The 12,699-nt window shown below is 48.1% G+C and overlaps 1 protein-coding gene across 1 annotated transcript; it reads right to left on the bottom strand.

The window, feature by feature from the left end:
- Positions 1-1,510: 1,510 nt before the first annotated feature.
- FRRS1L (ferric chelate reductase 1 like) lies at positions 1,511-11,569 on the bottom strand. The gene is made up of 5 exons (XM_056857834.1): positions 11,293-11,569; positions 8,774-8,858; positions 6,381-6,519; positions 3,920-4,166; positions 1,511-1,683 (listed from the first exon to the last, which is right to left on the bottom strand). Exons 1-5 carry the CDS (start codon positions 11,567-11,569, stop codon positions 1,511-1,513), a joined length of 921 nt encoding a protein of 306 aa, XP_056713812.1.
- Between the last annotated feature and the right edge of the window lie 1,130 nt (positions 11,570-12,699).

Genomic DNA, 12,699 nt, shown 5'->3' with positions numbered 1-12,699 from the left:
GGGAGAGTTCTTAGCTAGTGTGTCCTCATTTCATCCCTGCAGGCAGAGGTAGCAGGAGCTGGCTGTAGAATCCGGCAATGACCATGCAAAGTAGGAGCAACTCCGGCGTGTGGCTGGACAGCTACACCCAGCTGGTGCAACAAACCATCCTGTGCCACCAGGTGGGCAAGTGTGCCACTGGTTGGATGCCTGCTTGCCCACGCGCAAGGGGGGTGTCATCTGGGGCAGCTGCCTGCTTGGGGCTTGGTCGGCTAATTTTTAAGTTGATAATTTTGTAATTTATTTATATTTATAATGTTATAAATATCCAAATGGCCCTTGGCGGAAAAAAGGTTCCCCACCCCTGAACTAAAGTATACATATCCTATTGGATCACATTTATAATGCTTGACTGCAAAAGTAAAATATTTTGCCCAAAGTCTATTCTTTTATATAGAAAAGCAAGCTTGAAAAAGCATAGAAAAGCGAGCCCTCGTTGTGTTTGACAGAAGATCAGGGATTAAGCTATAAGACTTCATGACATCTTGCATTCTTTATGTATGCGGTCTGAATGATACGAGCAGGGTTTGGAATCAACTTTGAAAACATGGATGTCACCACTGCTCTGTCAAACAATTATTTTGTACAAGAATTAGAATGTACAAATGCCAGACTAGATCAAAAACATTTGGTAGAAATTTAATCATGGCTAAATATGCTCAGAAAAAATGTGAGGGCCTTCATTCCCATGGATAAATTTCATGAGAAGATAAAAACCCCAATGCATCACATTCAATTTCAATGAGCAAATTTAATGTGATGCATTGGATTTCTGCAAGACAATGTCTGAGAGACGTCATTAGATCGATCATGATGTCATAAGAGAAAGCCATCATGTCATGGCCAGACTTTCACATGATTTGCTATTATCCCTTGAAATACTGCATCTCCCCATTTTTCTCTCTTGACTGAAGGCAATTTAAACTTAGAAGTGAAACAATATAAGTTACTCAAAAATGATTCCATTACACCCATTTTTTTTAAAATGAAAATCTGTCAGGAAACAAACAATATATCTAACAAATGTGTTGAGTCCATTACAACTGCTCCCTGCTTTTTCTCCATTGAATCAGTGCTAGAAACCACCTTACTTTCTGTTCCTTGGAGCTAGAAATAACATAATCCCTAAGTATATAAAAATGAAGCAGTATATTCTTAGGCAAAATAGTCAATACATTAAAAAATGTAAAATGAGATCAGTGTTGCCATCAGAGTTTACCCTCTGAAATATGAAGTGGCCAACCACTACTAAACAGTATTCACTACTAAACAGTGTTCACATGATTTCCACTTTTTGGCACGTTTGTACGGCTCAAGCAGCAGCAAGGTTCCTAATTTGTATAACCCAAGAAGCTCACGCTGAACAAACAGCTAAGTGTCCAGTAACGTACATTCCAGTAGAAAAGGCTCCCACCCTAAGTAGCACTCACCGACACCTCTTCCTTGCTTGCCACGTGCTCTGCAGCAGTCATCATGGGGTTCCCATCAATAAATAAAATGTCAGTGCAACAATAAGCAGCAAGCAGAATGGGGAAGAGAAGGTCTGGTAGGCAGCTGACGGCATAAAAATATCTTCATACTTGTAAATACTGACCACGCGCTCGGAGACAGGGGGAGAGTCTATGTCATGCCGAGTAATAGAACCTTAAATGGGTAAAGAATAGGAAGATATTAGCTTTTGTTAAAGCTTTTGTTAACGTATTACCAACATTCAAAATGGACAACCTGAAACTATAAATTTACTTTTTCTGAAAAGGCCTACAAAACAAAACCCATCCCTGTCCTCCTATCATGCTCAGGTCTATCTGCTCCTTCTCTGCGGCACCCTCTGAACACCTCACTAGCATCCCAGGACAGGAACATACAATAGGGTTCGATGCCTAGTCAAAATGGGATTTTTAAAACATGGTCATTATTTCAATTCACAGGGAAATGGCAACATTGTCAGTTACTTTTCTGCTCCAATTTGAAAACTGCAAGCAGAAATTGGGGACCTTCTGAAATCTGTCTGGATTTATTGTAAGCAGTAAATTTCAAACTTTTTAGATCGTTGTGGAAAGGTTATCTGACTGAGGCTGCCAAAGGAACACCTGCCTGTTGACTGTGGGGCTCCAGCCCATCACAGAGGACTCTGTGGGATTCTAAGGTGCAATTACACATGCAAGCTGCCTGCCTTCAATGGACTAAGGGTGCACCTTACACTGTTTCAGACTTTCCCCTTTGACTGCCCACTGAAGGGGTAGACTGAAACTGTGTTTAAGGTAGTTTTAGGTAGAGCCAGCATGGTGTAGTGGTTAAGAGGGGTGGATTCTGATCTGGAGAACTGGGTTTGATTCCCCACTCCTCTACATGACCGGTGGAGGCTAATCGGGTGAACTGGGTTGGTTTCCCCACTCCTACACACGAAGCCAGCTGGGTGACCTTGGGCAAGTCATACTCTCTCAGCCCCACCTACCTCACAGGGTGTCTGTTGTGGGGAAGAGAAGGAAAGGTAATTGTAAGCCGGTTTGAGTTTCCCTTAAGTGGTAGAGAAAGTCGGCATATAAAAAACCAACTTTTCTTCTCTTCTAAGGTGCAATTAGAAAACCAGTGCTTCAGAGGACCAAAGTAAATGTAATATTTTAACTGCAAATACCAGCTAGAGCAGGGATGGGGAACCTCCGACCCACAGGCCGTTTAAGGCCCGCAACATCATTTGGTGTGGCCCGCAGACTCTACCGCAGAAGCCGCCATTGTCACCACAGGGCCGCGCGTGTGTAGGGGAAGCCGGGAAGACTTCCCCCGATGAGTGCGTGTGCGCGCGTGTGTGTGTGTGGTGGAAGCCGGGAAGACTTCCCCTGATCAGCGGGCCGCTTGCGCAGCCCGGTAAGTGTGTGTGTCTTTATGGAGGGGGGGAAGCTGGGAAGGCGTGTGTGTGTGTGTGGGGGGAAGCCTCCCTCCCTCCTCGGCATAGCCTCTCCTAGGGTTGCCAACCTCCAGGTGGTGGCTAGAGACCTGGCAACCCAATTGTTTCTTCCCCCCCCCCCCGCCAAGAGCTGTACACCTGGTATGGCCCCCGAATGATGTTATAAATGTGCAAATGGTCCTTGGCAGGAAAAAGGTTCCCCACCCCTGAGCTAGAGGGAGAGGCACCCAGATTCAGGTTGTGGCGAAGAGAGAGGGTTTTTCTGGCCTCTGTCATATGCCTCACCCTGAGCTGCATATAGGCGTTCAGTATATTTCCCCCTCTGGGACAAACAGCAGTATGGAGGATGGAAACTGAGGTGGGGAAATAGTGTGGCGGGAAAGATCTGAACAGCCCCCTCTCAGCTGGGCATTTTCAAGGACCTTTTGTGAGTGCCATCAAGTCACGGCTGACTTCTGGTGACCCTGCAGGGTTTTCAAGGCAAGAGACATTCGGAGGTAGTTTGCCCTTGCCTCCCTCCACATCACGACCCTGGTATTCCTTGGAGGTTGCCTATCCAATATTTACAAGGGCTGAGGTCTGACAAGATCAGGCTAGCCCGGAGCTACCCAGGTCAGGACTCGAGGATCATACTGAACCTGAAACAAAAGGGGAGACTGGAGTACAGATCTCCCAGTTTCACAGCAGTTTGGTCTACAGTAATACGGTAGTGTTAGCCCTGACCTGGATGGCCCGAGCTAGCCTGATCTTGTCAGATTCTAGAAGCTAAGCAGGGTCAGCCCTTGTTGGTATCTGGATGGGAGACCTCCAAGGGATACCAGGGTCACTATGCAGAGACAGGCAACGGCAAATCACCTCTGAACGTCTCTTGCTTTGAAAACCCTACGGGGTCACCACAAGTTGGCAGCGACTTGACGGCACTTCCCACCAGCAAGACAGCAGTGTAATTATGGAAACAAAAAAAGATCAACTTACCTTGAATTGCTGAGCCCCAAGCAAATAAATAGTACCAACTCAGATGAAGATCTACAATAGTTTCATCCCTGGGAACCTTCACAGGACGCTTGAATCTACATGTTACACGGTTGTTTTCAAAAATACCTTCTTCATCTCTGGCAGGATTCCTTTCAATCTCTTTTGCCCATTGGCCTACATTATAGAAGTGATGTATTCGGACTCTTCCGTTGTCATCATGAACACAGGCCATGACATCATCTCCACCCTAAATGATGATAACACCAAGTCAGGATTCAGCCACGACGTTTTCTCTACCTGAGAAAACAAGGGTTTGTTCACATCCACACGTAAGTATTAGCCTAATCCAAGATCACACCTTTTACTTTATTTATTGTATTTATTTACTTCATTTATACCCCCACCTTTGTCCCCAAAGGGGACCCAGGGTGGCTTACATAATTCTGTTCTCCTCACAACCCTGTGAGGTAGGTTAGGCTGAGAGTCCATGGCTGTCCTGAGGTCACCCAGTGAGATTGCATGGCAGAGTAGGGATTCGGACCTGATTCTTCCAGATCCTAGTCCAACACTCTTAACCATTACACCCCACTGACTCTTACCTCTTAGAAAAAACCATCCCCATGTATATTCTATATATTTTCCCCCTTTATGTTGGCATGGATTTTCACCTTGAACTATGAATTGTATCCATCTAAACAAATAGTCAGACGTGGTGCAAAGGCTGGTTGGAGCAGCCTGCCACTGCCTATGGCTTCACCATGCGGCATTGGCCTCTCCCCCATCCCCGCCCATGTCCTGCATGCTGCTGTAATCCTGCCAGAATGTGGGTCCTTGAGATAATAAAATGTAAAGGCTGGAAACAGGCACTTCAGACTTTTGTCTATGCGTGTTTTCCTCCTGGTGATTTCTCTGAGGGCCAAACCAGACATGACAGGGCAGCTACAAGAGTTATTCACATGTCTGCCCTGTTATGTACAAATCAGGGGGGAGGAGTCTACTTTGTACCATCTCATGGGGACCCGAATGGGAAGGGTTCCTCTATCCCACCCCTCTCTGACCTCCCTGTGGCCAGTTGCCTCAAACACTTTTCTCCCAGCTCAGCCTTGATACTGGAAGCAAACCAGGCTGGGAGAAAACTGCCTGGGGCAAATGTACAGTGGGGCGGTAATGATGAAATGAATCTGGCTCCCCACCCCCCAATCCCATCTACTTTGGCCCTAAAGAAATTGGCCATTCCTCTACGTTTCAAAATATATGATCTTTCAGAAAACAAAGCTGGTGCCTAGACCATCTACCTAGCACTTACTGCCGGGATGCCCCCCTTGCTGGGAATGGATGGGTGGGAGCTTGCATTTTCTCAGGGATGGATGCCCTCCTAGCTGTGGAATATTAGGTTGCCAGATCCTCCATTTTAAAAAGTAATGGGCCACACCTGTATACCCCCCCCCAGGGAAAACATTGTCTAGAAGGGCCGGAGTGCTTTGCCTGCTGAACAGAAGAGTCCCCACGCTGCCACTTAAGAGGAGGATGAAAGAGAACTTGGAGGGGCACACATTACTGCTTCATGCTACTTACCTCAAATCTACCTTTTTATCTCTGGCAAGTTACCATTTCAGCTTCTTCTCCAGCTTTACCCAGATCATCAAGACAAATGGAAAATCCTGACCCAGAGGTTGTGCTTCGTATCCAGCTTCAGCATTCTGAGCTGAGGCCTCAGCACGGTACACATTCATACCGTTTGGCCATCACAGAGGCTGACGAGCCATGCCCTCTGCTGGGTCACAGGGCCACAGACCATGTCCAGATCCCCACTCTGCCTTGGCAGCCTGCTCGGTGTCCTTTGGCCAGTCACACACGCTCAACCTCACCTACCTCATGGAACTACGGTAAGGATAACACAGTATGATAAGCCCTATATGCATTACGGAGGAAAGAAGAGCAATGAAAGCTGCTCTGGATCCCCATTACGGAGAAAGCTGGGGTATAAATGAAGCGAATAAAGAAATAAGTAAATAATGTGTCCCCGAAAAGAGGTCTGAAGTCTGAACACACAATCAATACCATCCCTGACAAAGTGACAGCAAATGTTTGTAAGAATACAGAGGAGATTTTGTATTACATTGTCAGAGAGTCAAGGAAGGGAGATACTTTGAATGACAGAGTTTCAGGGAAAACATGCGCTGGATGCTGTAGGCAGTCCATTTGCACAAGAGAGCAGCAGTTGGTCTCTCCCAATAACCTCTCCTTATTGTAGCCCTGCATGTCATTCGGCATTTGTCCTCCACAAGGATCCCTTGATGGCTAGCACTAGCTTTTGGGGAGTAACGGGGTCCTGGGAAGTGAAAGGCAGGGACAGGCACTTCTACAAGCAGGAAATCTGTTGCATCTGGGCCCACAAAAGCACAGCCATTTCTTCCGTTGAACAAATCAAAGCTTACCTGAACAGTTAGCACCATCTTACCATTTTCTTATCTGAGGAAAATCCCACGGCCACCCAGCCATCTGTTTCAGCACTCAGCTCAAACTCAATATCAGCGCCTATTCTGCGATAGCTGAGGAAGTAGTCACAAGTCTCTGCATTACACCCTGGTTTCCCATACCTGCATGTGACAAAGGCAGAAAAAACCCACTGCCTGCAATTCAGAGATACAGAAAGAGCTTTCTTTTTGAACTTATCTGTGTTTCTAATCCAACTGAAAAGTTTGCTAATAATATGGGCCAAGTTAAATAAATCCCACTGAAATCAATAGTCCTAATTGCCATGGTGGTAAGACCACTATACAACACAGCCTTTACTTTTTCACTCAGCTCAGTTTCGTCCACCTTCAGTATAAGATGAAACACATAGATTTGTTTGAAAATACGTACTTACACACAAGCAATAAAACTAACACATGGAAGATTTCAGAAGCTTATTTTGATTCATGTTAGAGAATTATATTCAAGTTATGATCGTCTTATCAAGATGTATTATTTACTGAGACAGAGTATACTATACATGGCGTCAGAATAGCTGATTTTTTCCCCCTATGACACTGTGAAGAAACCGCTAAATTCAAGGAAGCTGTTCTGGCCCTATGATGGAGCCTCAGGATCAGAATGCTGTGGAATTCCCGGAGTGGCGGCTGGAACTGGGACCGTTTAGAAGGGAGAGGGGTGAGCGGAGAGTCCGTGAAGCACCGGCAGGGCTTGAACCAGCGGGAAAGAGCCGGGAGCTGCCTGGAGAGGGTTTTCTCCTCAGGAGTTTAAATCGAAGGAACACTGCGTGAGTTGTCTGATCAAGACAGGGTCAGCAACTGGGTTTTGAGGAGGACAATATCTCTAGGCATGGGGAGTGAGTCCTAGAAATTCAAGTGGGAAACAGCTCTGAAGGAAAGAGTGATCTCTCAACTAGAGAGGGAATTCACTCTGGTGAAGTGAGTGGTCCTTAAAGGCTGTAGGAGAAATATCTCTGGAGTCAAGAGTGATCCCAGTCCAGTTTAAGGAATAAACTGCTGAAGCGTTGTTGTTTTTACAGTTTCTAACTCCTAAAACCTGAAGAAACATTGTGTTTAATTAAATCTGAGTGAAAACCAAATAGAAACTGTCAACCAAAATAAAGCCCTCTCAGTGTGAAACCAGTATCATCTGACTCAGCAACATATCTCTTATGTATGTAGACTCTCTCTCTCCCTCTCTCTCTCCCTCTCCCTACTACTTTGCCAATTCTCTGTTTGGGACCAGCCAAATATCTTTTCTGAAACTCAGTTTGCCTATTCTCAACCTCGTCCTGCGTTGCTGTTGGAAATAAAATCTGCTGTTTTAAATGTTCATCTCACAAAGCCTCTTGTGTGCCATGAATTTCTGACCATCTTATTAGCTTGAATTAAAACCCCTCACTCCGTCACGGAGAAGCTACCACCTAATCCCATGCATTTTTACTCCATAGAGTTTAATGGGACTAATTCCCAATTAGGAGCAGACTTATTGTGAATAATGATGATTATACAAATATATTACCACTCCCTGTACTTTTTCTTTAAAACTACAAATGCCTTCTGTTTTTGCACAATAAAAACAAAGTGTATATAGTTTCTATGTCAGGATAATAAAACCCTCTTTACTACTTCAAAGTTCAATATTCAGCTTTCATCTTAATTTTCACCTCTTTTCCTAACAAGAAAAAACTAAAATACACCAATATATCTAACGGTGCAATCCTAAACAGAGTTTTGGTGGCGCAAGTGGTACGGGAGCCGGCGCAAGCAGCCCTTGTGTGCCTGCTGTGGACTTTTGCCCTCCCAACTCAGGAACGGGCTGTCAATATATTCCAGGAGCCATGGAAGGTTGGAAGCAGCAGACACTCTTGTTACAGAGGTGGGGAGGAAATAGCCTGCTTAACCTCTGATAGTTTAGATAATCTTGTAGGGTGTTTTTTTGGGGGGGTGGTGGAATAAGGTAGGATTTCTAGAATGCCTTCTCCATGATTCCTGCATCAAACAATACAAATTTTAAGTGTCATACACGAAAGGTTTGGTGTTCTTGCAGCGTGCAAATGCCTCCCGGGACGCCAACGGTCCTGCACCACCTTTTTTGGTGGCGCAGGTCCGCTTTCCCCTATGGGGGAAAAAGCCTTTCCCACAATTTTTATATCGGAAAAAGGCTTTCCCCCCCTCCGGGACAGCTGGGAAGCCTCTGAAGAGGCTTCTCAGCTGCGCTGTCCCAGCCGTCATGGTTCCACTCCCTCAGAAATGGGTGCTACAAGCATAAATATATACTAATGGAAAATATTTACTAAAACAATTAATGGAGATTCCCTGTTAGTATGAGTCCATTGGCATTACAAACAGACTTGTGCTATAATTTCATACCAACCTAAAGCATCCTTTTGTTTTTCCACAGTCATCCACTCTAATTTTTGCAAATGGATCCACTGGAGGAGCTGTAGGGAATGGATAACCTTGAAAAATCAGAATAAATAATTAAGCAATGTGACATAATGTTTCCAGAGATTACAGAAGTCATTTTAATGATTTTTATTATTTCAAAGGTCACTTCTTTTCGGGACTGAATCTGTAAGGGGTCATGCATATTAACGCTAACAAGGAACTTTTCTTATTTTCCCTTAGGGTCATCTAGATAGAAGATAATGTTCAGAGGTTGAGACTAACAATAACCGTGACCAAACTCCAAACTTCTCTGGAAATAAAACTGACCTAGCCCAAAAAAAAAAAAAAAAGATTAACCTACAAAAATGCCTGTCTACATATAAATACCAGTATAATTCATTTATAAACACATTGACAGCTTGAAAAAAAATCTACAAAACTTTTCCTGCCCAGTTATTGGAAGGAATCTTATTCACTATAAGAAAGCAGATGAGTGGTTATTTACAAATCTGTACTACGAATCTGTACTACATGGAGCATTTACAAATCTGTACTACATGGAGGACTTTCGTTCATAGGGTCGCCATGAGTTGGAAGTGACTTGATGGCACTTAACACACACACACACACACACACACACACACTACATGTCCGAAGGTTAATGAAAGCATTAGTTAATTCAGTGAAGGGTGCTAGTATAATGGAAAAGTTAACTAATAAATAATGCCTTAGGCACAACAAATGGATGTAGCCGTGTCCCCCTTACACATTTTCCCGATGTCAGCCATCACTGAACTGCACTCATGTCTCAGAAGGGCAGGACTGAGAAAAGGCTGGCTGTCAATGACCCGCGGCTCCTCAGGATCCAGGCAGCCAGAACAGAAAGAAGGGGGCTAAGGGAAGAGGCACAGAAGAAGCAGGAGCACAGGGCAGGAGGAGGAGGAGGTAAAGCTGAAGACAATGGCGGGTGGAAGAGAAGCAGAAAGGCTTGGGAGGGAGAGGATGAGGGGAAGAGGGAACAGGAGAAGGCCAGAGCGGGAGTCTTGGGGGACAGAGGAAGGAGAACTGGGAGAAAGAAGGGGCAGAAACTGGCCAGTGTGTTGGACTAGGACCTGGGAGACCCAGGTTCAAATCCCCACTCTGCCACGGAAGCTTGCTGGGTGACCTTGGGCCCAGTCATGCTTGCTCAGCCTAACTTACCTCACAGGGTTGTTGTGATAAAATGGAGGAGAAGAGAAGTATGTAAGCTGCTTTGGGTCTCAATTAAGGTTAAAGGCGGGATGTACAGTTAAAAAAATAATAAAGGCTAGGAGCTGTGAAGATCAGGAATTGCATATTCTTTGAAGCAGCTGGCCAAACCCTCTAGGTGCAAGCCGGTCCTATTTGATGGGCTGCCTCCTTCCATATGAGCCAGCGTGGTGAAGTCATTAAGAGAGGCAGACTCTAATGTGGATGAACCGGGTTCAGTTCCCCACCCTCCACACTAAGCCTGCCGGGTGACCTGGGGCCACGCACAGTTCTCTCAGAACTCTCTCAGCTCCCACCGAGGCAGGTGATGGGAAACCTCCTCTGAACATCGCTCGCCTTGAAAACCCTAAGTCAGCTGTGATTGGACAGCGCACATGCACGCACACGCTATGGAGAGCGGGGTAGTAAGCTGAAATAATAAATAATAAATATCCCACCCCCATTGTACCGACCTTGTACACGAGGAAGGCACACACAGATCATGTTAAGAAAACCTATAGAGTAGATTTTCTGCCTCAAAGGGCTATAGGGTTCCTCACTGAAACCTGCTAAAAGAAATTAGTGACGTTCATGATGCAACGCCCCATGCGCGTGAGCAAATGAAGCATGCATCGCACATCGTGGCCAATTCTCACAATTTTATTGCTAGCCTTATGATGCACAATGAAACCGTTCCCGTTTTGACTTGTACTACAGAAAAACAGACATTGGTAAGCCCATTTAAAAGCTGCACCTAGCACTGAAAATGGAAGCCACACACGCTTTCCCAGGCCCTGCAAACCACGGTGCGCACACTGCGGGGGGGGGCGGGGGGGGGCTTTTCTGAGGAGGCTCAAACCTCCCTGCAGCAGCCGCAGAGGTTCCATCGTCAACCCCGAGCGGCCGGAGCGCGGAGGGCGCATGCGCGCGCCAAACCCCCCCCGCCCCCGCCCCTGTTGTGGGGGGCGGGGGGGGCTCTGGGTCCCCACCTCCCCTCCGCCACGAGGAAGGGGCCTGACCCGCACGGTCGCCAACCTCCAGGCGGGGCCTGGAGAGCCCCTGCAGTGGACGCCGGTCTCCCGGCCACAGAGGCCGGACCCCGCGGGGAGGGGAGGAAAGGCGCCCCCCCTCCCCCTCCCCCTCCCCCTCCCCCCCGCGGCCCCTCCTCGCTCTCTCCTCTCCCCCCCCCTCCCGAGCCTCCACGGAGCCGCCAGCAGAGGCCACGGGGGGAGGGGAGAGGAGGAGGCCCCCCCCGCGCCCCCCCCCGCGCGCGCTCACCCTCGTCGGAGAGGAAGCGCAGGTCGCGGAGCTCGCTGGCGAAGGTGCCGTAAGAGGAGTGGGGGTGCTGGTGGGGGCGGGGCGGCGGGCGGGGGTCCTCCGCCGGGGGCGCCCCCCCGCCCCGCGCCCCGCGCCCCCCGCCCGACCCGCCCGACCCCGCCCACGGAGAAGCCGAGGCCGAGGAGGCGCCCCACACCAGCCCGACCCCCAGCCCCAGCCCCACCAGCAGAGGCAGCAGCAGCCGCGGCGGCAGCAGCCCTCCCGCACGCGCCGCCATGGCCGCGGACGCCCCGCCTCCACCCGCCCCCCCCCCACAAAAACGCCCTTCTGCCCAGCCGAGGGGCCGGAAGCCCGGCGGGGCGGGCCGAGGGCGCCGGGGAGGGGGGACGGGGCAGGGCCTCTCCTTCCCCCCCCTCTCAGCCTCTGGGCCCCGAGGTTTTGGGCGGGGGGGGGCGCTATTCAGACGTGGAAAAGAACCATTAATACTAAATTATTTAATAATTTTAAAAAGTAATATATCCAGACGGGTGTGGTTTTTTTCTCAGCGGCCCCCTCGTCTGCCTCCTCCTCCTCCTAAGGAGAAGAGCAAAAAATTGTGGTGTTCAGGAGGTTTTTTTGGTTTTTAGTCACTGCAGGGAGGGGTTTTTCCCCCTTTCTTGTGGGCCCTGGTCCAGCGGCACCCGGCGGCCCACGATCAACCCAGCCGTGGGCGGGAGAAGCCCGTGGGGGACCCTCCCTCCGGGCGCTGCTCTGAAACGGCTCTCCGTTCACCGCCAGGGATTCCGCAACAACCGCAAGCAGCGCAGAGCCAGAGCCTGGGGGCTCCAGCATCTCGCTTCCTTACGGACCCTCGCCATCTTGCCGTGGGGGCCACCAAAACCCGCTGGGGATGACACACCGTGCCAGGGTCCACCAACTCCACTCGGTAGTGCTGCAGGTCAGCTTCAGACAAGCCTGCCATGATTGGCTTCGTCACTGAAAATGTTTCTTTGGCCGCTTGCGACTTCCAAGGGTCTTCACAATGTTTGCCGCGAGAAAATATAAAAAGCCATCGATCGCTAACCTCCTTCGGCTCTCAAAACACCTTCTTAAAAGAGGGGAGAGAGGGGTTACGCCCCTACTATTGACGATAGAGGTAGATGCCACTACGTCGGATCGTTTTGATGCGCAACCTGTACTCTGGACAAGAGGCCACAGTTAGAACAGAATATGGAGAAACGGAAGGGTTTCCAATGGGCAAAGGTTGTATTTGACAAGGATGTATCTTCAGTCTACGTGCAGAACATATAATTAGGAAAGCTGGATTAGATTTAGACGAAAGTGGAGTGAAAATTGGAGGGAGGAACATTAATAATTTGAGATATGCTGATGACACTACATTATTGGCAGAAAATAGGGAAGATTTGA

This window comes from Euleptes europaea, chromosome 11 (genome assembly GCF_029931775.1).
Source record: "Euleptes europaea isolate rEulEur1 chromosome 11, rEulEur1.hap1, whole genome shotgun sequence".
NCBI lineage: Eukaryota > Metazoa > Chordata > Lepidosauria > Squamata > Sphaerodactylidae > Euleptes > Euleptes europaea.
The sequence above is the reverse complement of the archived record's forward strand: the minus strand, read 5'-3'. Positions and strand labels throughout refer to the sequence as shown.